This window comes from Narcine bancroftii, chromosome 13 (assembly GCF_036971445.1).
Source record: "Narcine bancroftii isolate sNarBan1 chromosome 13, sNarBan1.hap1, whole genome shotgun sequence".
In the NCBI taxonomy this organism is placed as follows: Eukaryota; Metazoa; Chordata; class Chondrichthyes; order Torpediniformes; family Narcinidae; genus Narcine; species Narcine bancroftii.
The window spans coordinates 42,668,235-42,696,195 of record NC_091481.1 but is presented as its reverse complement, the minus strand read 5'-3'; the positions used below and the strand labels follow the sequence as shown (position 1 = coordinate 42,696,195).

The following is a 27,961-nucleotide window of genomic DNA, read 5'->3' as shown; positions in this document are numbered from 1 at the left end:
CAGAAGGCAAAGCATTGGGTATGAACAGAAGAGCTATTGACAGCTTTGTAACACGGACACTTGTGGTAAGGGATCAAAACGATAACAGACCAGAACACAAATGTGCGAGTCAAAGACAACTATGCTTCCCTTCTGGACAGACCGAGCATGTACGAGTTGAATGAGAAGAACCAACTGATACCGAAAAAAGCTCTGTGTCCTCCTGATGAATTGTGTAGATGCAGCCAGGGTGAGGAGAACTCGACTCAAGTTGAACCCACAAAAGATGGCAGGACCAGACAACTGCTACTGCCAAGAACTAATTGATAATTTGGAAATCAGCCATAATCAGTTTCTATGTGTTTTTTTACCTATAACTTGTGGATCTCTGCAATTAATATAATACACAATCCTGTTTTAGTGATTAGAAATGCTCTGTGATGGTAGACAAAGAATATATGTAGAGTCGATCCCAATGGAATAAACTATTGCTGCAGATTTTGTTTACGTTTTCAAGAAAATCAGATAGAAAAATGAGAGTGTGTTTAGGAAGAAATTGAGGTGCTTTATAATGTACATTTTGCACACCACCTTATAAACTTCTATGTATAGATGCTCGTGTCTTGACACATTTGCAAATGTTACGTTTGCAAACAAAAAAAAATCACTGGCCAGCATTTATGATTTCATGTGTCACAGATTATCAATTAATAAGGAATATTTTTGTTTACCTTTTATCCTCCATTCAAAATGAATGCTTGGTGATTAAAAATTAATCACAGAAATACTTGTATTTACATGGCACCTTTTAGAATTTTAGGACATGCCAAAGCTCGTGCAGATCAACTGACGGACATCTTCAACAGCAGTCCATCATCCCCTGGGTTTGAAGACAGCCACCACCAACCAAAGAGGGTGACAATAAGATGGCCTGAATGACTACATCCTGTGATACTGACCTCCACCAATATGAAATCCTTCGAATGTCTGGTGATGGAACGCATCAAAACTCATCTCCCTGACACACACGACCCATTTCAATTCGCCTACAGACATAATTGTTCCACTGATGGTGCTTCGCTCCATCCTGACCCACCTGGAGAACGACGAGTGTTCATTGACTTAAACTCAGCATTTAATACAATCATTCCCCAGAGGCTGGTGGAGAAGCTGTTCCTGCTGGGACTCAATACTCCTTTCTGTAACTGGATCCTGGACTTACAAACGGAAAGACCACAGTCTGTCCAGGTCAGCAGTAGAACGTCGAGCTCCATCACGCTGACCACTGGTGCACCTCAGGGCTGTGTGCTCAGCCAGTTCCTGTTCACGCTACTGATCCGTGACTCCATCTCCAGATCCAGCTCCAACAGAGTCCTCAAGTTTGCAGTCATTTGTCTCAGCAACAACGATGAGTTGCACAACAGAGAAAAGTTGGAAAATCTCGTGAAATGGTGCGAGAAGAACAACCTGAGTCTCAACGCGGACAAGATGAAGGATTTCCAAGAACCAGGATGACCATCCTCCAATAGTAGCTCAGTGATGGAGAGAGTATAGTGGACCACATTCCTCGGAGTCCACTTAAGAAGTCACACATCTCCTCTCATGTCAGGAAGGCGTATCAGCACCTCCTTAGTAGAGTGAGGCAGGCTAGATAGGCAAATGGGCAGCATCCTACAGAAGCTCTAGCGAGAGTGTAATTGCCGGCTGCATCAAAGTGTGATATGTTTGCTATAGTGCATTGGGTTGGAGGTCAATCCATAGGACCATAAGAGCGGCAGAGTGGATTCCTGGGGTTTCCCTCCTCCATCAATACCATCCACTGAGATCATTGTTTGAAGAGGATGCACAAAATTGTTGAGGACCCCTATTACCCTGCCCACAGCACCTTCCCATCAGGAAAGAGAAACAGAAGTATCAGAGCCAGAACCACTGGGCTGAGAAACGGCTTTTCCCATGGGCAGTGAGAATGCTGAACAACAGAATTAATTATTTATATAAACCCTCCGAGAATCTACGATGTATTAAACCATGGAATGCTACAACACAGAAAACAGGCCATTCCACCCTTCTGGTCTGTGCAAAACATCACTCCTCGAGCCCCACCAACCTCCACCCAGTCCATAACAACCCCCAGACCTCTCCCATCCATGTATCTATCCAATTTATTCTTAAAACATATGAGTGACCCCCGCATTTACCACGTCAGATGGCAGCTCATTCCACACTCCCACCACTCTCTGAGTGAAGGTTTCGGCTAATGTTCCCTCAAAACCTTTCACATTTCACCCTAAAGCAATGCCTTCTCTCCTAATCTGTGGAAGGAGCCAACTCACATCCACTCTGACTATACCCCTCATAATCCTGTAAACCTCTATCAAATCTCTCCTCATTCTTCTACACTCTAAGGACTAGAGTCCTAACCTGTTTCATCTTTCCCTGTAACTCAACTCCTGAAGATCCGGCAACATCCTAGTAAATCTCTTCACTCTTTCAATCTTATTGATATCCTTCCTGTAGTTTGATGACCAGAACTGCATTGGCCTCACCAATGCCTTATACAACTTCACCATAACATCCCAACTCCTATACTCATTACTTTGATTTATGAAGGACAAGAGGCTAAAAGCTCTCTTTACATCCCTGTCTACTGGTGATGCCACTTTCAGGGAATTATGCATCTCTTTTCCCAGATCCCTTGTTCCTCCACACTCCTCAGTGCCCTACCATTTACTGTGTATGTCCTAACTTGGTTTGTCTTTACAAAATACAACACCTCACACTTGTTTACATTAAATTCCATCTGCCATTTTCTGGCCCATTTTTCCAGTTGGTCCAGATCCCTCTTCAGTCTTTGAAAGCCTTCCTCAATGTCAACAAAACCTCCAATCTTTTGGTTATCTGCAAACTTGCTGATCTAATTCACCACATTATCATCCAGATCATTGATATATACAACAAACAACAATGGTCCCAGTACCGATCCCCGAGGCACCCCAGTAGTGACAGGCCTCCAGTCTGAGAAACATCATCTACTATCACTCTCTATCTTCTCCCATTCAGCCAATTTCTAATCCAGTTTACAACCTCTCCATGGATACCTTCTGAACTAACCTTCCATGTAGGACCTTGTCAAAGGCTTTACTAAAGTTCACGTAGACAGCATCCACGATCTTTCCTTCATCTACTTTCCTCCTCGAGAAACTCTACAAAATTTGTTAAACACAACCTACCATGCACAAAGCCTCGCTGACTGTCCCTTATCAGCCCATGGCTGTTCAAATACTTGCATATCTGATCTCTTAGAACATCCTCCAATAATTTACCCCCTGCTGACATCAGGCTCACCAGCCAGTAATTTCATGGTTTAATTCTGGAGCCTTTTTTAAACAACGGAACAACATGATCTACCCTCCAATCCTCTGGCACCTTACCCGTGGCTAAGGACATTTTAAAAATTCATACACTAACTACTCTCTCTCAAGGTTAGAGGGGTATATCTACCTTTATTCACTGTAAGGCAGCAAACACCTCCTCCTCCTTAATCTCCATATGTTCCATGACACTACTGTTTGGTTCCTTCCTTCCTTATCCACTCTACCAGTTAACTGAGTAAATACTGTTTAAGATCTCCCCCGTTACTTGAGGCTCCACACATGGTGACCACTCTGATCCTCTCAAGGACCAATTTTGTCCATTATTATCCTTTTATTGATAACATATTTGTAGAAACCCTTGGGTTTACCTTCACATTATCTGCCAAAGCAACCCCAAGTCTCTTTTTGCCTTCCCAATTTCCTTCTTGAGTATTTTCTTGGATTTTCTGGACTCTTCAAGTACCTTATTAGCTCCTTGTCACCTATACTTGCTATACACCTTCTTAACCAGATCGCCAATATTCCTTATGCCTGTTAATTTTGCCTTTAATCCTGACAAGAACATGCACACTCAGCACTCTCACTTTGAAGTCCTTCCACTTACTGAACACATCCTTGCCAGGAAACAACTTATCCCATTCCACTCTTCCTAGATCCTTTCTCATTTTCTCAAAATGGACCATTCTCCAATTTAGAATCTCTACTCAAGGACCAGACCTATCCTTCTCTATAATTAACTTCAAGCTAATGACATTATGGTCACTGGACCCAAAATGTTTGCCTACACATACACCTGAACTGTCTGGTTCCCTTTTCTCTTGTTGGTCCCTTGATATATTGATTTATAAAACTTCCCTGAATGCATTTCTCAAACCTCAAGCCATCTAGCTCTTTTCCAGTAAGGGAGTCCCAGTCAATATGTGGAAAGTTAAAATCTCCTACCATCACAACTATATGTTGCTTACATTAGTCTGGTATCTCTCTGCAATTGTCTCTATTGGGCAGTCTGTAATACAACAGTGTGGTCACACCTTTCCTGTTCCTCTGCTCCACCCATATGGCCTCTGTAGACGAGCCCTCTGGGCTGTCCTGTCTAAGCACAGTGGTGATATTTTCCCTGACGATCAATACCACTCCTCCCTGTTTCATTCCTCCCCCTCTATCACATCTGAAACAACAGAACCCCAGAACATTACGATGCCAGACCTGCCCCTCCTACAACCATCCCACAAATAATAATATCATAATCCCATGTGCCAATCCACGCCCTAAGATCATTTGCCTTTCCGACAATACTCCTTGTATTGAAATAAATACACCTGAGAATGTTTCTATCACGTCCAAACCTCTGATTTCTGTCTAAACATGGAGTCCTCCCATGACCTTTATCCTCGTCCACCTCACTATCTGCTCTAACACTGGTTCCCTTCCTCCACCAATCTAATTTAAACCCCTTGGAGCAGCACTAGCAAACGTACCCACAGGGATGATCGATCCCTCGAGTTCAGGTGCAAATCGTCCTATTGGAACAGGTCCCCCCTTCCCAGGAACAGAACCCAATTGTCCAGAAGCCTGATGCCCTCCCTCCTGCATCATCTCTCATTAGCCATGTATTGAGCAGCATTAACTTCCTATTTAGAGCCTCACTAGCACGTGGCACAAGTAGCAGTCTTGAAATCACAACCCTGGAGGTCCTGTCCTTCAACTTCGCACCTGACTCCCGAAATTCTCTTTGCAGGACCCACGTCATTGCTCCCTACATGGACCATGTCTGCTCACTCCTCCTGAGAAACCGAGAACTCGATCCAAGATATTTGTTTATTTTTCCATATATATAAATGTATTGTACATGTATCATTTGTCTGTGTGTGTTATGACTGGTTGTGTGCGTGTACGTTTTCACACCGAGGACCAGAGAACACTGTTTCCTCAGTTGTACTTGTACAATTGAATGATAATGGACTTCAACTTAAGAAATTGATCCAACTTTAATCATTCATGTTAATGATCTCCTTATCCCAGGAATGATCCTAGTGATTCATTTTTGGACTGACTTTGGTGCTACTGGACTGTGCACAGTATATAGAACACTACAGCACAGTATAGGGTCTTCGGTACTCCACAATCTCCCCAACCTCCAGGCACATGTTGCCTCCTTTATCCTTTAGTGGCCTCACCTTCATTCTCATCATCCTTCAGTTCTTCACATATACATAGAATGCCTTGGGGGTTCTCCTTAATCCCACGCCAAGGCCTTCTCATGCCCCATCGAGCTCTCCTTAGTCCTTCCTGGCTACCATAAACTTCCTGTCTCCTGCTTCCTAAATATAATGTATGTTTCCTTCTTCCTCTTTTTTTACTGAATATTTTTGATTTTCCAAGACTTGCAAAAATCCAGAACAACAAAACTGTCTTCTCAACAATGATATATTACATTCAGAGACTCTATTTCGTGCCCACCCCTCTCCTTTCCCTCCTATACCTTAATACCACAAGGAAAAGATTATGTAATTTAACTAAACATAAAGAACCAAAAATCTATGGAGTCAACAACCCTTAAAGGAATCCAATATGAACCCAGAGAAACATAAAGTCAAATGAAAAAGATACAAAACAAGAGCCCGTCATCTGGACCACAACCCCTTCAGGCAGGACAGACCAGAGGGCTCGTCTACTGAGGCTATATGGGTAGAGCTGATAAACAGGAAAGGTATCACCACACTCATGGAGTTGTATTATAGACCATCCAATAGTCAACAAGAATTGGAGGAGCAAATCTGAAGAGAGACAGAAGACGGCTGCAGGAATCACAAGGTTGTGGTAGTAGGAGATTTTAACGTTCGATATATTGACTGGGATTCTTATGCTGTAAAAGGGCTGGAAGGCTTGAAGTTTGTCCAATGCATTCAGGAAAGTTTTCTATATCAATATAAAGTGGTACCAACTAGAAAGAATGCAATACTGGATCTCCGATTAGGGAATGAGACAGGACAGGTGACAGAAGTACCGTATATACTCGTGCAATTTTTCGGGTCCAATTTGGGGGCAGGGGGTTAACTTTTACCCAGGTACTACTGTGGTAAGTATCTGAATAGTTCAAGGCATCGGAAGCTCAGATGGCCGGATCTGTGTGGTAAGTCTGCATTTTGGCTGTTGGGAGCTTGGTGGCCGGATGGCCCAGGCGAAAGTTCACAGACAGGGTGTCAGGAGCTCGGACAGGCGGGCATTCAGGGCGCTGGGAGCTTGGATAGACAGATGGACAAGGTGAGGGTTTGTGGTCGAAACATTGGGAGCTCGGATGGATGGGGAGCTGGGTCGAGGATCTGTGGTCAGGACATTAGGAGCTCGGATAGGCGGGCATTTGCGGCACTGGGAGCTTGGATAGATGGGCGGACAAGATGCAGGTTTGTGATTGAAACATTGGGAGCTTGGATGGATGGCCGGCCGGGTCGAGTATCTGTGGTCGGGACATTGGGAGCTCGGATGGGTGGGCAGCCGGACCAAAAATAGGGGGGGGGTCAACTTTTACATGGTATTTATGGAAGATACGTAACATTTGAGCCAAAAAGAGGGGTGGGGGTCGACTTTTATACAAGATTGTCTATTACACAAGTGTATACAGTATGTGTAGGGGAACATTTTGGGTCCAGAGATCGTAATGTTATTAGTTTTGAGATAGGTCTGATTCCTGGGTTGAGATTCTAAAGTGGAAAAAGTCCAGTTTTGAGGAAGTGAGAGAGGATCACAGAATCATGGATTGAGACATTTATGGGCAAGGATTTGTTCAATAAATAGAGGGTGAAATGTTGAGAGTACAGAATTTGTGTTCCTGTCAGGATTAAAAGCTAAGTTAACAGGTTTGGGGAACCTTGGTTTTTGAGGGATATTGGGGATCTCGTTAAGAAAGTCTACAGCAGGTATCGGCAACATGGAGTAAATGAGGTACTTGAGGAGTATGCAAGAAAAAGTAAAGAATGTAATCAAGAAGCTAAAAGAAGACAGGAAGATGCTTTGACAAACAACGTGAAGGAAAATCCTCAGGGTTTTTCCAGATATATTAAGAGCAAAAGGATATAACATAGAACAACACAGCACAGTACAGTACAGGCCCTTTGTCCCTCAAGGTTGTGCTGACCCATATATTCATTCCTAAAAAGAAAGTACTAGTACTAAACCCTCCCTACCCCATATCCCTCTGCCTTTCCTCCATCCATTTGTCCATCCGTCTTAAATCCCCCCAATGCTTTAGCCTCAGATAGTAAGGGCCAAAATTTGAAGATCAGAGTGGTCGTCTATGTATGGAGCCAAGAGATGTGGGAAATCGTAAATGGTTTTTTTGCATCAATATTTACTCAGGAAACAGGCACCTAGTCGTGGAAGTAAGGAAAACAAGCAGTGAGATCATGGAACCTACACAGATTAAAGAGGAGGAAGTGCTTTCTGTCTTAAAGCAAATAAGGATAGATAATTCCCCAGGGCCTGACAAGATATTCCCTTGGACCTTGAGGGAGGCTTATGTAGAAATTGCTAGGGCCCTGGCAGAGGATTGAAGGGTAGCTCAGTATGTTAGGAAATTATAGGCCAGTGAGCCTGATGTCAGTTTTAGTAGGAATGTGATCTAAGAGATTGGATATCTGGGGACCGATTAGGGCTTTGTGTGTGGTAGGTCATGTTTAACCTATCTTATAGAATTTTTCGAGTTTACCAGGAAACTTGATGAAGGAAAGGCTGTGGATGTTGTCAACATAGTCTTTAGTAAGGCCTTTGTCAAGGCACCATATGGCAGGTTTGCATGCATGAGTTTTTCAAGCTTTGTTGAGACCAAGGTAAACTGCCTCAGGATCTTCGTGATGCCACCATCATCACCCTGTACAAAAACAAAGGCGAGAAATCAGACTGCTCAAACTACAGGGGAATCACGTTGCTCTCCATTGCAGGCAAAATCTTCGCTAGGATTCTACTAAATAGAATAATACCTAGTGTCGCCGAGAATATTCTCCCAGAATCACAGTGTGGCTTTCGCGCAAACAGAGGAACTACTGACATGGTCTTTGCCCTCAGACAGCTCCAAGAAAAATGCAGAGAACAAAACAAAGGACTCTACATCACCTTTGTTGACCTCACCAAAGCCTTCGACACCGTGAGCAGGAAAGGGCTTTGGCAAATACTAGAGCGCATCGGATGTCCCCCAAAGTTCCTCAACATGATTATCCAACTGCACGAAAACCAACAAGGTCGGGTCAGATACAGCAATGAGCTCTCTGAACCCTTCTCCATTAACAATGGCGTGAAGCAAGGCTGTGTTCTGGCACCAACCCTCTTTTCAATCTTCTTCAGCATGATGCTGAACCGACCCATGAAAGACCCCAACAATGAAGACGCTGTTTACATCCGGTACCGCACGGATGGCAGTCTCTTCAATCTGAGGCGCCTGCAAGCTCACACCAAGACACAAGAGAAACTTGTCTGTGAACTACTCTTTGCAGACGATGCCGCTTTAGTTGCCCATTCAGAGCCAGCTCTTCAGCGCTTGACGTCCTGCTTTGCGGAAACTGCCAAAATGTTTGGCCTGGAAGTCAGCCTGAAGAAAACTGAGGGCCTCCATCAGCCAGCTCCCCACCATGATTACCAGCCCCCCCACATCTCCATCGGGCACACAAAACTGAAAACGGTCAACCAGTTTACCTATCTCGGCTGCACCATTTCATCAGATGCAAGGATCGACAATGAGATAGACAACAGACTCGCCAAGGCAAATAGCGCCTTTGGAAGACTACACAAAAGAGTCTGGAAAAACAACCAACTGAAAAACCTCACAAAGATAGGCGTATACAGAGCCGTTGTCATACCCACACTCCTGTTCGGCTCCGAATCATGGGTCCTCTACCGGCACCACCTACGGCTCCTAGAACGCTTCCACCAGCGTTGTCTCCGCTCCATCCTCAACATCCATTGGAGCGCTTACATCCCTAACGTCGAAGTACTCGAGATGGCAGAGGTTGACAGCATCGAGTCCACGCTGCTGAAGATCCAGCTGTGCTGGATGGGTCACGTCTCCAGAATGGAGGACCATCGCCTTCCCAAGATCGTGTTATATGGCGAGCTCTCCACTGGCCACCGTGACAGAGGTGCACCAAAGAAAAGGTACAAGGACTGCCTAAAGAAATCTCTTGGTGCCTGCCACATTGACCACCGCCAGTGGGCTGATATCGCCTCAAACCGTGCATCTTGGCGCCTCACAGTTTGGCGGGCAGCAACCTCCTTTGAAGAAGACCGCAGAGCCTACCTCACTGACAAAAGGCAAAGGAGGAAAAACCCAACACCCAACCCCAACCAACCAATTTTCCCCTGCAACCGCTGCAATCGTGTCTGCCTGTCCCGCATCGGACTTGTCAGCCACAAACGAGCCTGCAGCTGATGTGGACTTTTTACCCCCTCCATAAATCTTCGTCCGTGAAGCCAAGCCAAAGAAATATGGCAGGTTTAGTCAGGAAAGTTCAGATGTTCAATATTCAGGGCGAGGTAGTGAACTGGATTCGACATTGGCTGTATGGAAGAAAGTGGGGGTGGATGATGCTTCTCAGATTGGAGGCCTGTGACTAGTAGTGTTCCCCAGGGATCAGTGCTGGGACCATTGTTTATCATCTATATCAATGATCTGGATAATAATGTGGTGAATTAGATTGACAGATTTGCAGATGACCCAATGATTGGAGGTGTTGTGGATGGTGAAGAAGGTTTTCAAAGTTGGCGGAGGGATCGGGACCAGCTGGAAAAATGGGTTGAAAAATGGCAGATAGAATTTAATGTAGACAAGAGTGAGGTGTTGCATTTTGAAAGGATAAACCAAGAAAGGACGTACATGGTGAATGGTTGGACACTGAGGGGTGTGGTAGAACAGATGGACCTGGGAATACAGCTACATAATTTCCTGAAAGTGGCATCACAGGTGGATATTGGGTTGCAAATAGAGCTTTTAGCACATTGGCCTTCATAAATCAAAGTATTGGTGTTGGGATGTTATGGCAAAGTTGTATAAAATATTAGTGAGGTGAAATTTGGAGTATTGTGTGCAGTTTTGGTTACCTAACTACAGGAAAGATATCAATAAGATTGAAAGAGTGCAGGAAAGATTTGCTAGAAATGTTGCCCGGACTTCAGAAACGGAGTTACAGGGAGAGATTAAACAGGATAAGACTTGAAAAGGTAAAGGTTCCATTCCTGTCATGTAATACTACATATAGAATGTAACACATGAAATTCTTTAACTTTTGTCTATCTAGTCAGCTTGTTTACATTTGTTATCTGTTTACAGGTCTTTAATTTGTTGACATGTTTACGCTGTTGTACAGTTTATTTTTTGCTCTACCAATTAGTGGTAATTCTGCCATGCCCACAGGAAAAAGAACCTCAGGATTGTAGGTTCTCCAACAATAAATCTAAAATCTAATCTCCTTACTTTACTCCTACGACTATGTGGCTTGGTACAAACATAAGACCATCAATAAATTTGCAGTCAATATCACAGTAGTGGGTTGTATAAAGGAAAGAGATGAGAGCATACAGGAGAGAGATTGAAAACTTGGTTGAACGGTGCACCAACAACAACCTCACACTCAATGTTACCAAAATTAAGTAGCTGATTATTGACTTCAGGAAAGGAAAGCCAGAAGTATATAATCCAGTGATCATTGGGGGATCAAAGGTGGAGAAGGTGAGCAAATTTAAGTTCTTGGGAGTCACTATATTGGAGGATCTTTCCTGGACCCAACACACCAATGGCATCGTGAAGAAAGGACATCAGCACCTCTACTTCCTCAGGAGTTTACGGAGGTTTGGTATAACCCCAGAATCCCTGGCAATTTTCTACGGAGGTGTGGTGGAAAGTGTGCTGACCAGCTGCATCACGGTCTGATATGGAGACATCACTACCCCAGAGTGTAAAGGCCTTCAAAAGGTTGTGGACACAGCCCAGGACATCACAGGCAAAACCATCTACAGGGAACACTGCTGTCAGGGCAGCAACAATCATCAAAGATTTTCACAGTCCAGCACATGCTCTGCTCTCGCTGCTGCCATCAGGAAAGAGGTGTAGGTGTCACAAGACTCGCACCACCAGGTTCAGGAACAGCTGCTCCCCCTCCACCACCAGACTCCTCAACCACAAACTCAATCGGGGACTCATTTACAGACTCGTCCACTTTATTGATTTTCTTTTGTTCTCTCCGTATTGCACAGTCAGCTTGTTTACGTTGTTTGTTATCTGTTTACAGGTCTTTAATTTGTTCACATGTTTACGCTGTGTACAGGTTATTTTTTGCCCTTCCAATTAGTGGTAGTTCTGCCACGCCCACAGGAAAAAGAATCTCAGGGTTGTAGGTTCTCCAACAATAAATCTAAAATCTAACCTCCTCCAATATGACTTTTTAACTACTTGCTATTTCTGTCTGCTGACATCTTGTAATACAGGCATAAGAATACTGTGATCCCTTTGTACCACTCATTCCCAATATCTCTCCATTAATATAATAGTTTGGCTTTCGATTTCATTTTCTGATATGCATGACCATGGACATACAATTTGGCAAGTGAATGGGGTGGGAAAGTGGAAATGGGTGGCCACTGGGAGATCCCCACTAGTGTGGCACAGACCAAAGTGCTTAGTGAAGCCATCTACCAGTCTGTGTCCAGTCTCTCCGATATCAAGGAGATCACAATGGGAGCACCGGACACATTTCAACCTTTTTAAGTGGAACGCCATTACACTGGTCACTTATTTCCAGCATACGGTGAAATAGGAGTCATTGCCACAGTATGTTCAGCCTCTTGGCTTGCTCTATTCCCACTAAGCTTGTGGTCAGTAGCTGCTCCAGTATGTTGATTGGCAAAAGCTGATGGTGAATGTGTTATTCCCCTGGAGGAGTGGGATCCTGGCCTTCATAAAAGGTGATATTGAAGACAAACGCAGGATCATGACCCTGTATGCTGAGGAACTTCCCAGAAATGGTTGAGGGATTTTGCCAGAATGATTCTCGGTTGAGGGACTTTGGCAGAATTATTCCAGAAAAGTCCCTCAACCAGGAATCATTCCGGCAAAGTCCCCCAACCCAGAATCATTCAGGCAAAGTCCCCCAACCGAGAATCATTCTGGCAAAGTCCCTCAACCAGGAATACTTGTCCTGCATATGTATTGTTTGTCTGTGTATGTGTTATGTCTGGTTGTGTGTCTGCATGTTTTGCACCAAGGACCGGAGAACACTGTTTCGTTGCACAATTAGATGACAATGAACTTGACTTGAATATAAACAACAAGGTTGCTTTAACTAGAACTAGACTAAGGAGAGGAAATTTAGCTGATATTCACAGTCCTGGAACTGGGTGGATGAAGATTGTTCAGTGAAGGAGCCTGTTGTGAAGTGTTTTCCACCAAACGTGGAACCAGTGGACGAGAGGCAAAGAGCCCTGGAAGTGTGTGCCTCGGCTAAGATGTGTTCTTCTGAAGGAGGCTCACAAATAGTAACTGGGGTATTGGAAAGCCACAGCACCCTTGGCTGTAGATGTCAAATGTTGATGGTCCTTAGCAAAGGAGCTCAGGAAAACAGGAATTGTATCAACCCCATTGTGCATGTTTCAACCTGAGATGTTTGTCACTTCCTAGAACTTCGCCTTGAGTAAAGGAGATGATGAAGTGATTTCCACCCTGCACCGCTTTGCCAGAGTTATCGAAGAGGTAATCCATTTAAAAATTGTGTGTGTTTCAAATGTTCTTGTGGCCTTGTGGTCCCAGTGCTGGTCTGGTAACCCTATCCTTCCAATTAACCTGCACCATGTCAATTGCCTTAGTACAAGACAAACAAATTAAAGTCGATCTTTGATAATTTTAACTTGCACAATTACAAGTAATTTTGATAAATAGTTTCAGACATCTGATCAAAATTCAAAAAAACTTGCAGGATACTCTTCTAGGTACAAAAATATCCCAGACGAGGTGCAACATTTGGGAAAAAGTAGTCTGAGGTTGATAAAGTTGTATAAGCATAGAATGAGGCCTTTTGGCCCACCATTCTGTGTTGACCAGTGGTACCCATTTATGCTAATCCCTTTTACCAGCAGTGGGCTGAGGGTTATGGGGCCTTGACGATTCAGGTGCTGGCAACTGAGATGAGAATATATGCCAAGGGGTTTCAGCTTCCCAGGAGAAAAATGAGAAAACATCATAGACTAGTGGAAGTTTGGAGCTGGCCACTGCACAGAAAGGGAAGCACTGAGTTAATGATCATGTTTACATTGGTACAGCCTTATCCTTAGAGTTAAACAAAAAACCTGGGTTTGAGTGCAATACACAAATGTCCATTTTTCCTGTTTAACTCCATTGCCTGCTCCACTGTGAGGTCTCTTTGAGAGATGCCCACTCCCCTGCTGCTCAAGCTCTGCCACCAGTTGACTCACTTCCATAGCCATGTGTTCTTCCTGGCCAGCACCTTGGGATTTGCATGTGAGCTTCCCATTCATGGAGGGTGAGGACATTACTAGTGCTTGCTTCTGCTATACAGTTTTTAAGGACACGGGTCAGAAGGGTGAGGAGGTCCTGCAAGGAGAGGTCAGGGACTTGGGCGCTAGGTTGGAGAACAAGACCTCCAGGGTTGTGATCTCAGGATTACTACCCAGGCCACGTGCCAGTGAGGTTAGAAATAGGAGGATAATGCAGATTAATACGCAACCAAAGACATGGTGCAGGAGGGAGGGCTTCAGGTGTCTGGATCACTGGACTCTCTTCCAGGGAATATGGGACCTCTTCCGATGGGACTTTACATCTGAACTGGAGGGGGACTAATATCCTTGCAGGAAGGTTTCTAGTGCTGCTCCAGTGGGTTTAAACTAGATTTGCAGGGGTAGGGGAACCAGAGTGCCAGAGCAGATAGAGGAGAGGAGGAAGGAAAAGATGACGTGAAAATTACATGCACCGTTAGAAGTTGACGGGTTGAATGTGGTAGAAATGTTCTCAGGTGCATCTATTTCAATGCAAGGAGTATTTTTCAAAAGGCAGATGAGCTTAGAGCATAGATTGGCACGTGGAATTATGACATTGTGGCCATAAATAAAACTTGGTTGGAGGAGGGCCAGGACTGGCAGCTCAATGTTCCAGGCTTCCGTTGATTAAAATATGATTGAACGGGGGAGGGGTGAAAGGGGGAGGAGAAGCATTGGTTGTCAGGGAAAATATCACAGCCTTGCTCAGGCAGGACAGACCAGAGATCTCGTCTACTGAGGCTCTATGGGTGGAGCTGAGGAACATGAAAGGTCTGACCACACTCATGGGGTTGTATTATAGACCGCTCAATATTTAACTAGACTTGGAGGAGCATATCTGTAGAGTGATACCAGACAGCTGCAGAGAACACAAGGTTGTGATAGGATGGGATTTTAATTTTCCACATATTGACTGGGACTCCCTTACTGTGAAAGGGCTAGATGGCTTGGAGTTTGTCAAATGTGTTCAAGAAAGTTTTCTAAATCAATATATAGATGTACCAACTGGAGAGAATACAATACTGTATCTCTTACTAGGGAATGAGACAGGACAGAAGTATGTGAAGGGAACATTTTGGATCCAGTGATCATAATGCCATTAATTTCAAGTTAATGATGGAGAAGGATAGGTCTGGGCCTCGGGTTGAGATTCTAAATTGGAGAAAGGCTAATTTTGAGGAAATGAAAATGGATCTAGAAAGTGTGGATTGGGATAAGTTGTTTTCAGGCAGGAATGTACACCTTCACCTTCAAAGGTGAAATACTGAGAGTACAGAGTTTGTTCCTGTCAGGGTTAAAGGCAAGGTTCGAAGGCACAGGGAACCCTAATTTTTTTTATTTTTCACACTGTGAACCATATCAACCAAAATACATACAAACATTTCCCTCTTAAATATACACAGTGGCATTTTCTCCCCTTTTTTCCTCCCCACCTTCCCACTCCCCTCCAAAACCAATAAACATTCAACATGTACAATACAATAAAACCATAAACAATGTCATCACACAATGAAAAATAAACAAGAAAAATGTGTCATCTACTTTTACACACTGGATCAAGTCATTTTGTCTTCTTATCATTTTAGGGGGTGGAGGTCCGCGGTAGGCCCTCTCTGTTATGTTTCATGTATGGCTCCCAAATTTGTTCAAATAATGTGACTTTATTTTTTAAATTATATGTTATTTTTTCCAATGGAATACATTTATTCATTTCTATGTACCATTGCTGTATTCTCATTCCATTTTCCAAGTTGACATTATACATTTTTTTGCTACAGCTAAGGCTATCATAATAAATCTTTTTTGCGCTTCATCCAGTTTGAGGCCTAATTCTTTACTTCTTATGTTACTTAGAAGAAAGATCTCTAGATTTTTTGGTATGTTGCTTTTTGTGATTTTATTTAGCATCTGATTTAGATCTTCCCAAAACTTTTTCACTTTCTCACATTCCCAAATTGCATGTAATGTTGTTCCCATTTCCTTCTTACAGCGAAAACATCTACTGTTGGATCCCATTTTTTTTAACTTTTGAGGAGAGATATATAACCTGTGTAACCAATTATACTGTATCATGTGTAACCTGGTGTTTATTATATTCCTCATAGTTCCAGAACATAACTTTTCCCATGTTTCATTTTTTATCTTTATATTTAAATCTTTTTCCCATTTTTGTTTGGGTTTATAGCTTTTTTCATAATTTTCCTTCTCTTGCAGCTTGATGTAGATGTTATAAATCTTTTAATTATCATTGTGTCTGTAATCACATATTCAAAGCTGCTTCCTTCTGGTAACCTCAGTATATTTCCCAATTTATCCTTTAAGTAGGTTTTCAGTTGATGGTATCCAATCATTTGTTCAAATGATAATAAATTATTTCCCAAAAAACAATTTTCTATTCTTTTAATTCCTTTTCTCTCCCATTCTCTAAAGGAAAGGTTATCTATTGTAAAAGGGATTTGCTGATTTGGCGTCAATAATAATTTTGGTATTTGGTCATTTGTTTTTTTTTCCTTTCTAAGTGATTCTTCCATATATTGAGTAAATGATGCAATACTGGTGAGCTTTTATATCGTACCAGTTTTTCATCCCACTTATAAAGTATATGTTCTGTTACCTTCTCCCCTATTTTATCTAGCTCTATCTTAGTCCAATTTGGTTTTTCCCTTGTCTAATAGAAATCTGATAAATACCTTGGTAAATGCAAACCACCTTGGTTGTACCTCTCTGTTAATTTATCTAACGCTATCCTCGGTTTCTCCCCTTTCTATAAAAATGTCCTTATTATTCTCTTTAGTTCATTAAAGAATTTATCTGTTAAGGGAATTGGTAATGATTGAAATAAGTATTGTATCCTTGGGAAGACATTCATTTTAATGCAATTTACCCTCCCTATCAACGTTAGCAGTAATTCTTTCCAATGTTCTAAGTCTTCCTGCAATTTTTTTATTAGTGGCTGATAATTTAATTTGTACAAGTGACTTAAATTATTATCTAACCTAGTACCTAGGTATTGGATTGCTTGTGTTTGCCATTTAAATGGTGATTCTTTTTTTAAATTCTGTATAATCCGCATTACTCATTGCCATTACTTCACGTTTATTTGCATTGATCTTGTACCCTGATATTTCTCCATATATCTTCAATTTTTTATGTAGTTCTTTTATTGATATTTCTGGTTCCGTTAAGTATACTATGATGTCATCTGCAAATAAACTGATTTTATACTCCTCCTTTATTTTTATCCCTTTTTAAATTTTATTTTCTGTTCTTATCAGTTCTTCCAATGGTTCTATTGCTAAAGCGAACAGTGAGGGAGATAATGGACATAAAAGTTAAATTGGTTTGATACATATCCATTTACTGTTACCTTCGCAATGGTCCATTATATAACGCTTTAATCCAATTAATATTTCTCTGGTACATTGAACCTCTGTAATACTTTGAATAAATAATTCCATTCTACCCTGTCAAAGATTTTTTTCTGCGTCTAAAGCAATAGCCACTGTTGGCTTCTTATTTCCTTGAACCGCATGAATTAGATTAATAAATTTACAGACATTATCCGCTGTTCGTCTTTTCTTAATAAATCCAGTTTGATCTTGTTTTACTATTTTTGATACACAGTCGGCCAATCTGTTTGCTAATAATTTTGCTATTTTATAATCTGAATTAAGTAGAGATATTGGTCTATATGATGCTGGTGTTAGTGGATCCTTCCCCGTCTTTGGTATTACTGTAATTATTGCTGTTTCTTCTATCTGGTTCATTACTTCCAGGAGAGGAGGAATTAATAACTCTTTAAATGTTTTATAGAATTCTATTGGGAATCCATCCTCTCCAGACGTTTTATTGTTCGGCAGCTTTTTTAATATATCCTGTACTTCCTCTATTTCAAATGGTTTCATCAATTTGTTTTTTTCCTCTTCTTGCAATTTCGGCAGTTCAATTTTAGCTAAATCTCTTCTATTTTAACATCTTTCCCCTCGTTCTCAGTTTGGTATAATTGTTCATAAAATTCCTTAAAGTTCTCATTAATCTCCATTGGATTATATGTAATTTGTTTGTCCTTTTACCTTGATGCCAATAGTTCTTTTAGCTTGTTCTGTTTTAAGTTGTCAGGCTAATATTTTGTGTGTTTTTTCTCCTACTTCATAATACTTTTGATTTATTTTCATTATACATTTTACCTTATAAGTTTGTAATGTTTCGTATTTTTTTTTGTCCATCAATTCTCTTCTTTTTATTATATCATCCCTTGTTACTAGTTCCTTTTCTGTACTTACTATCTCCCTTTCCAACTGTTCTATTTCCCGATTGTAGTCCTTAGTTACATAACTTCTTATCTGCCCTCTAATGAAGGCTTTCATTGCACCCATAATATAAATTTGTCTTTCACCTATTCCGTATTTATTTCAAAGTACATTTTAATTTGGAGTTCAATAAACTCTCTAAATTCCTGCCTTTTAAGTAGCATGGAGTTTAACCTCCATCTATATGTTCTTGGTGGGATGTCCTCCAGTTCTATTGCTGATAACAGGGGTGAATGATCAGATAGCAATCTAGCTTTATGTTCAGTTTTCCTAACTCTCCCTTGAATATGGGCCGACAACAAAATATATCAATCCTTGAGTATATTTTATGCCTACTTGAATAATATGAGAATCCTTCTCCCTTGGCTGCTGCCTCCTCCATATATCCATAAGTTTCATTTCCTGCATTGATTTAACCATACATTTGGCCACTTTATTCTTTTTGCTAGTCTTTTGTCCAGTTTCATCCCACATTGGATCCAGATTAAGGTTAAACGTTATCAATAACGTATCTACAATCTTCAAAAAAATATCTTATAAACTTTTGATCCTCTTCATTAGGTGTATCTTCTTCTTTGGCTTGGCTTCGCGGACGAAGATTTATGGAAGGGGTAAAAATGTCCACGTCAGCTGCAGGCTCGTTTGTGGCTGACAAGTCCGATGCGGGACAGGTAGACACAGTTGCAGCGGTTGCAGGGGAAAATTGGTTGGTTGGGGTTGGGTGTTGGGTTTTTCCTCCTTTGTCTTTTGTCAGTGAGGTGGGCTCTGCGGTCTTCTTCAAAGGAGGTTGCTGCCCGCTGAACTGTGAGGCGCCAAGATGCACGGTTTGAGGCGATATCAGCCCACTGGCGGTGGTCAATGTGGGTATATATTGATCAAATTCCAGAATTCTGAATATATCTGACACTTTATCATTACATACCTCCCTGCTGGATCTATTATTTCCTCCTCTATTTTGGTTGGTACATTTTTATTAATTAATATAAAATTAAAGCACCTCTAGCTTTTGAATTATATGATGCTGCCGCTACGTGCCCTACCCAGTCTCTCTTTAATTTATTATGTTCCACTTCCGTTAGATGTGTTTCCTGCACGAATGCTATGTCTATTTTTTCTTTTTTCAGTAAATTTAATAGCCTCTTCTGTTTAATTTGGTTATGTATTCCATTAATATTTATAGTCATATAATTCAACATGGCCATCTCATACCCTGTTTACTCCTCATTTCCGCTTCCTCACCACCACCATCCCCCTTTTCCCCATTTTCATCTTTCAGTTTTCCCTTTTTAAACTCAATGTATGACAGCACATTTAAAACATAAAATACTTCAACAACTCCCACATCCAATATTCCCTTAGCCTCAAATGTTCCCCCCCCCCCCCCCCCCCCGAGTTGCCCCTTATCCCTTGCTGGGCAACCACAACTCCCCTCTCATTTTGGATTGCGAACCCACTTGCAAGCGTCAACTGATTTCGCAGTGACGATTATTCTCTCCCACCCAACCCCCCCCAGAAAATACTTTTTTTTAGCACATATAACAAAGCTCACCCTCTTTTTTTCCCCCCTTACTTCCTTTCTTCCCTTCTCTTTCCCTTCTTTAGTTCTTACATATACATTATTTTTACATCTTTATATGTATTTTATCGCCATTCTTCATACTTGTTACATCTCTTCATCTCTCTTTCTGTCTTGCAGGTGTTCTGCAAATTTTCGTGCTTCCTCTTGATCCGAGAACAGTCTGTTTTGCTCCCCAGGGATAAATATTTTAAGCACAGCTGGATGTCTTAACATAAATTTATAACCTTTTTTCCATAGGATCGATTTTGCTGTATTAAACTCCTTCCTCTTCTTTAAGAGTTCAAAACTCATGTTTGGGTAAAAAAATATTTTTTGACACTTGTATTCCAATGGTTTATTGTCTTCTCTAATTTTATTCCTTGCCTGCTCCAGTATATTTTCTCTTGTCTTATATTTCAAAAATTTTACTAAAACGGATCCTGGTTTTTGATGTGTCTGTGGTTTCGGAGCTAGTGTTCTGTGTGCCCTTTCAATTTCCATTCCTTCCTGTATTTCTGTCATTCCCAGGACCTTTGGGATCCATTCTTTTATAAATTCCTTAATATCTGTGCCCTCTTCATATTCCTTTTGGCCCACTATTTTTATGTTGTTTTGCCTACTATAATTTTCCAACATATCAATTTTCTGAGCTAACAACTCTTGTGTCTCTTTAACTTTTTTGTCACTTTCTTCCAATTTTCTTCTTAAGTCATTCACTTCCATTTCTACAGCCGTTTCTCGTTCTTCCACATTTTCTAATCTTTTCCCTATTTCTGTCATGACCAGCTCTATTCTATTCACTTTTTCTTCTGTACTTTTCATTTCACTAAATTCTAATGTCAACCATTCTTTTAATGCTCTCATTTGTTCTTGAAAAAAAAATCTTTATCTGTTTTACTTTCTATTTCTCTGTGCAGAGCTTGGTCTTCTTCTTCCTCTTATTCTGTGTCTGCACCTGTGTTTGTGTCTTCTTCTTCTCTTCCTTATATCTGTGTCTCTTCTGAGTTTCCTGATGAGTTGCTTGTCTCACTTTGCTGGGCTTCTTCTTGCTTGGCTTCTTGCTGTTGGTCCTCTTCTTCTGGGCTACTCATCTGTTGGGCCTCCTGCTGCTGTTCTTCTTTCCTTTCACTCCCTTTCCTGTCGCTTTCCTCTTCTTCCAGCTGAGAGCCCTGGTGTCGGGCATCCCTCAGCTGGTCGCGTTGTGTTTGCCCACTCCTCAGCTGGGCCCCCCTCTCGTCAGTGTTCTCCTTCTCCTTTTGTTTGGCTCAAAGAGCCATTTTTGCAGTCCAGCGGTCGGGGTGTCGCAACACTGCGGGGTAGCATCTGGTGATGGATCACATCAAATCCCACCTCCAAGAGATGCTGGACCCACTTCAATTCTCCTATAGCTGGAACTGTTCTACAGATGATGCTATAGCCCTGTCTGTTCATTCTGTCCTGGCCCTGCTGGAGAACGACGCCTCATACGCCAGGTTGTTGTTTATTCACTTCAGCTCAATGTTCAATACGATCATTCCCCAGAGGCTGGTGGAGAAGCTGTCCGCGCTGGGACGCAACACCCTTCTCTGTAACTGGATCCTGGACTTTTGAACGGAAAGATCTCAACCTGTTCTGGTTGGCAGCAGAATGTCGAGCACCATCATGTTGAGCACTGGCACACCTCAGGGCTGTGCTTTCAGCCCGCTCCTGTTTGGGCTACTGCGTGGCCAGATCCAGCTGCAACAGAGTCATGAGGTTTGCAGATGACACAACAGTCGTTGGGCTCATCAGCACCAATGATGAGTCGCACTGCGGAGAAGAGGTGGAAAATCTCGTGACGTGGTGCGAGAGTAACAACCTGAGTCTCAATGTGGAGAGGATGAAGGAGATGATCGTGGACATCAGCAGGACCTGGGATGACCACCTTCCCCTACACATCAGTAGCTTGCTTGGTGGTGGAGAGAGTAGAGACCAAGTTCCTTGGAATCCACTTAAGTGACCTATTGTGGACACACATCTCATCACCTGCCAGGAAGGCACAACAGTGACTGAACTTCCTTTTTTTATTTTCTTATTTAATATAACAATAATTCAAAACTATACGCTTTACATTCATAAATTCATATATATATATATATATAGTGACATTTTCCATTTCCTTCCCCCAAAATTAACCCCAAATAAAAAAAAAGGTGTCATCTGGTTTTTATCCAATTTTTATTGACTCGATGAATAATATTCTATATAGTGTTATATTTGGTAACATACATTATATTATCCCTTCAAGAGTTGGAGGATTGAGTCTGATGATCACCAATGAACTTTATATATGGTTCCCAGATTTTTAAAAATTGTCCACAATTACCTATTACCTAGGTAATTTTATCTCGTGGAATACAGCGATCTATTCCGATAGACCAGCGCTGGATTTTCAAAGATGTTTCCATTTTCCAAGTGGTTGCAAGGCATTTTTTGGCTGCTGCTAACGCAATCATAATAAATTATTTTTGAGATGTACCCAACTTTAACTGTCAGTCTTTATCATTTTTATTACTTAACGACTGACCTTCCTGAGATAACTGAAGCAGGCAAGGCTACCGGCCACCATCCTGTCAGCTTTCTAATGGAGCTTTATCGAGCGTGTCCTGACCGGCTTCATCACAGTGTGGGGTGTGATTGCTGCAAAGCATCAGATCAGAGGACCATAAAAGAGGCAATGAAGATCACTGGAGTCTCCCCCCCACCCCTCCGCCTCCAATCGACGTGATTTATTGGGATTGTTGTCTAAAGGGGGTTTGAAAAATCGTCAAGGCCCCCTACACCTTGCACACAGGAAAGAGATACTAGAGGAATATCAGAGCTAGCACCACTAGGCTGACAACCAGGTTCTCTCCACAGGCAGTGAGACTGCTAAATAACTGCTGGACTGCCTATACAAATTCTCTGAGGCTCGACTATTTATTAACAGTATTATTTATTTATTTTAATGTTTGTGGGGTGGCACGGCACAGCACCAGCAATTCGGCACTGTCTGTATGAAGAGTTTGTACATTTTCCTCATGTCTGTGCCAAGGGAGCTCGTTTCAGTGTTTTAGGATTCAGGGATGAAATTGAAGGACACACATTTGGGGTCAGAAATCAAAGGGAGTCTGAGGTGTTTCCTCATGTAAAGAGTGGGGATTACCTGGGACACTGTCGGAGAGAGCAGTGGAAGTTTTAAGAAGTGTTTAGAAAAAGCAGTTGAAATGCCCAGGCAGGGAAAGCTACAGTTGTGGAAGATGGATTAATGCCGGCAGGTACCCACCAGTCAGCAGGAATATGATGGACTGAATGGCCTGGCCCATGCTGCGTGTCTTCACTCAGCTGGTTGTGATCATTTGGGCCAAGATCCAGTATCGGTGTTGTAGGTTTTATGTTATTTATGTAATTTGAGTGGTAAGTTCAATATAAAATGGCAACGGGTGCAACTAATAAAATCATAATTTTCTTTGCAGTTAAATTCTCTCCATTCAGAGCTGGCGAAGCAACTCGCTGACACCATGATATTCCCAATGATAAAGTTCAGGGAGAGAGACCTTACGGGTAACGTGCAACTCGAACTATTTCTTACACTGTTGGATATTCCTGAGATATATCTAATTTTAACACCTTGTGTTAGTTGCCGTGACATCATTTGATATAGGGGTATATTTACCATTGAAGATATGGTAAGGACCTTTATTGTGGCAAAGCACCATCATCAATATTTTCACAAGAGACTCTTGCAACAACAAACCTCATAGACAAGGTTAGAAAATAAAATTTTCAATGAAACACTTTAACTTCCTTCTCACGGAAGACTGGGACGGGGTTAGATGCTGCAGTTCCATTGTGCCATTTCTCTTCCTTACAATGCCACCTAAAATGATCACAATACCACCTGTTCTTGGGTCACATGGAAGCTTTTGTTATTTCTGATCAATGAGATGGTCTTGTTTCACCCAGAACCTACAAATGTGTTCCCTTCAATGTCAGTGAACACAGACTTCTGGAGAAGCCTGATTTTGTACACACATGTACACTCACCCTTTGTCCTGACCAGCAATACGAGCTCGTATTCTTGCCATCTGCTGCTGTTTAACATCTGAAACAACTACAGTTCACTTTTTTCCTCAATTTCCTAATTGATTTTGTGTCACCTTGTAGAAGACATTTTAAAGTGGATTTACCATTACTCTCAATCTGTGTAAATGCAATCACTGGATAATCCAAAATTTACTTTCTGCATCCTACGTGAGTTACTTTGTAGGATCAGAATTTATTGTCATGGACATGTGTCACGAAATTTGTTGCTTTGCAGCACCATTCCAGGTGCAAATATTGCGATAAATTACACTTCTAAAAATAAATAAATCAGTGCAAAAGAAGAGGAAGTGTCTGTGGCTCACTGTCCATTCAGAACAGGGGAAGAAGCTGTGCTACAGGGAGTTGGCCAAGTTCACAACCCTCTGTAGTCCTGTCCTGTCCTCTTCATACCAGATAGTGATGCAACCAGTCTGAATGGTCTCCACGGTACACTGTAGAAATTTGCAAGAGTCTTTGGTGACAGCAAATCTCAAAGACTTCACAATAATAACTGGAAAGGGACATGCTACTGAACTGAATTCAATTGGATGTTTGCACACTTTAACCGCATTAACCACATTCCACTTTCTGTTTCCAGGCACAATTTCTTTAAATTAAGAGTTTCAGAAACAGGAGGCTCAAGGTAAGTTTTTTTTAACAGAGGGATGGGTGCCTGGAATGCATTGCCAAGCAAGGGTGGTGGTGGAGGCTGGGGCAATGGGATATTTAAAAGATTCTAAGATAAGCACATGGCTGTAGGAAAATTGGAGAGTCTGGGTTGTGAGGGATTTTTGTGGAATAGGTCAGAACAGGTCAGCACAACATTGTGGGCTGAAGTGCCTGCGCTGTATGCTCCATGTTCTCAATACGCATTGATTTGTTATGGCAATTTGAAATGGTGTGTGAAACTAAATTTGAATATACCATAGAGAGTTTGACATTCTAAATTGAATCGTTCACTACAGTGGAGACAAAGCAATGCATTCAAATCATAACAGATCTGCTGAACCTGACGTCACATTGTGCAATGCTCTGTCTATCCTGGGTAATACACAAGGGACTAATCATCCAAGTATAGCTGCTGGTGAGCTGCCTTTGGGATTGCATTGACATGGAGGCTCCAGGATAGATCGTCAGAGATGTTGACACTTGGGAATTTGAAGTTTTTAACCTCTTCTGCTGCTGACCCCTCGATGAGGACTGGTTTTTTGTGTTCTCTTGATTTCCCTCTCCTGAAGTTCACAATCAGTGGTTTAGTTTAGCTAACATTGAGTGCAAGATTGTTGTTGTGGCACCACTCAACCAGCTGATCTTCCTCCCTCCTGTACACTTCCCATTTGCCGTCTGTGATTCTGCCAACAATTAATGGTCCTAGATTGTCCACTACCATTTAACGTCAAAATGTTGATTATGCGTTGTTTTCGTTATTCCATAGTATGATCAGTTCCTTGTGTATTACCCAGGATAGACAGAGCATTGCACAATGTGACGTCAGGTACAGCAGATCTGTTATGGTTTGAATGCATTGCTTTGTCTCCACTGTAGTGAAAGATTCAATTTAGAATGTCAAACTCTCTATGGTATATTCAAATTTAATTTCACACACCATTTCAAATTGCCATAACAAATCAATGCGTATTGAGAACATGGAGCATACAGCGCAGGCACTTCAGCCCACAGTGTTGTGCTGACCTGTTCTGACCTATTCCACAAAAATCCCTCACAACCCAGACTCTCCAATTTTCCTACAGCCATGTTCTTATCTTAGAATCTTTTAAATATCCCATTGCCCCAGCCTCCACCACCACCCTTGCTTGGCAGTGCATTCCAGGCACCCACCCCTCTGTAAAAAAAACTTACCTTGAGCCTCCTGTTTCTGAAACTCTTAATTTAAAGAAATTGTGCCTGGAAATAGAAAGTGGAATGTGGTTAATGCGGTTAAAGTGTGCAAACATCCAACTGAATTCAGTTCAGTAGCATGTCCCTTTCCAATTGTTATTGTGGTGCCACAGCTCACATCGCCTGTCAGTTTATTATTCCTGCTGATTGTGCACTTTGAACTAGAGATTGCAGCTGCTCCGGAGCCTGTTAACTCCAGGGATCCTTTAAGCTCACCCTTGTGCTATCTGATCTGCAGGTAAAGTGTTAGACCTGCATTATTGAGTGGTCTCATCCATTCCTGTAGGTCTGTGCCCTCAGTACAGGATCCTATCTGGATTAATCATCATTTGTGCATTCGGTCACTTCTCTGAAACCATATGCCTTTGATAAACCAAACTATAAATGACTCATTGGTATCTTTTAAATGATTAAACCAAAGGCTTACTTGATCAGTGTTCATGCGTCTATGTAACTCGAGTCTTTGAGGAGGAGTTATAATCGTGAAATCTGAGCTGACAAACTGGACAGAGCCACGTAGCTTACAGTATGAATAACTAGATTAATGATGGCCTTCTAATGTAAACTCGGCTCCTTTATATTGTGGAATTTGTTTGTAATTAGTGCTGATTGATGTGTGGTTAATGTTGCATTGCAGGGAGAAATGAAGGATCGCCCATGTCATCTTATTTATGGAAAATAAATACCTGAAATAGTTATCTTTAAAGGGGGTTAAATGATTATTTGAGCTTCCTTGTTAGATCACATATACCCTCTCACTTTATTTGTACCTCATGTTATTACTTTCAATTATTTTTTTAAAGAAAATTATACAAGGAAGCATTTTAGAAATGGCATTAAATCAAGCAGAAACTGATCTGGTTAATGCATGTGGGCCCGACCATAATTAACAGGGATCATTATTTTATTTGGATTCTCTGTTTCTGATGTGTGTATTTTGTGTCCTTACACTGAGCTTTACTGTTTTTATCGTTGCAGAAGTAAGCACTTTAAAAGATTTATTTCTACTTGCTAGTAATGGTATGTATATTTTCATTTCCACTTTTAATTGCTTACAATTTTTTGGGGAATGGTTACTTGATCTCATGCGTATGTGCAGGCCTGATGGTCTCGTTGCTGCACCCAGAGCTCTCCTGTTGTTCCTGGAGGAGGTGACTTTCATTCTGCCGGTTTTAGGTGTCACCTTGTTATTGCTATTTGAACAACACACGACATGTTTCCCCATGAGTTCGGGACTATTTATCAGTATATCCTACGATGCTGTCCCTGCAACATCCTTCCAGTAATCTAGTATAGAATCTTTTCGTGGATCTGCAGATTCCTGTGTACAGGTTTTTTATTTGTTCACGTTTAAATCCTGCAAATGCTGTATTTTTTAAAATCATTTTTAAATGTTAACAATACAGCAGGTTGAAGCTGTTTCTGGCCATTGAAACCACCTAACCATCCCTAATTAACCTGCCAATCCTGTACATTTTGAAGGGTGAGAGGAAGCTGGAACCCCTAGGAAAACCCACACAGGACACGGGGAGAATGTACAAACCCCTTACAGCCAGCACCATGTTCGAATCCGAGTCGCTGGTCCTGTAAGAACGTGGTGCCAGCAGCAGCACTAACCACCGTAACCTTTTAAAGTGGCAGTTTATGCACCAGCTTTATCTTAAGGCAACACAGAATGAGGCCATGTTGATCGCCAGCAGAGCAATCCCTCTTTCTCTTTGGCTGTCGTCCTGGGGTTCAACCTATTTTGCCATTAATCCACATCAAAGAGTAACTTGCATCAGCCAATGTAGATCCCAACAAAGTCATTTGCGGTCAGAGTTGGAGGTGCTACGAGTACTTGGCGAGTAATGAGTGATGGGAGAACAGTTTAAAAAGGGCACGGAGGGCAAGGGCTTAAGCTGAGTTTGGATTTGTGTTAAATGTTGATTAATTGGGTAATTGGGTTCATTGGCAGGGACCAATAAAAGGAGGGGTTGGTGAAGGAGTGGCCCAGTATGTGAGTGGCCTAGTGAAGCTTGAGGCTTTGGCTCAAGAGGCTAGCTTACTAGCAGAGCGGTAGTTAAATCAAGTTTACATAATGGAGTCAGCTAGGCAGTGGTTTGCTCTTGTTGTGGGATGTGGGAAATCGGGAACAATGCAGTTGTCCCAGATGACTACACCTGCAGAAGATGCATTCAGTGACAGCCCCTTACAACACGAGTTAGGTAACTGGAGCAGGATGAACT

At 41.8% G+C, this 27,961-nt stretch overlaps 1 protein-coding gene across 1 annotated transcript in view; it reads left to right on the top strand.

Annotated features, from left to right (window-relative positions):
• The window catches only part of appl2 (adaptor protein, phosphotyrosine interaction, PH domain and leucine zipper containing 2), a 114,235-nt gene that overhangs the window by 27,760 nt on the left and 58,514 nt on the right, over positions 1 to 27,961 (top strand). Inside the window, exons 4-6 of the mRNA XM_069909350.1 lie at positions 13,012 to 13,083; positions 23,225 to 23,312; positions 26,712 to 26,753. Coding sequence (XP_069765451.1) covers positions 13,012 to 13,083; positions 23,225 to 23,312; positions 26,712 to 26,753 — 202 coding nt within the window. The remainder of the gene's footprint in view (positions 1 to 13,011; positions 13,084 to 23,224; positions 23,313 to 26,711; positions 26,754 to 27,961) is intronic.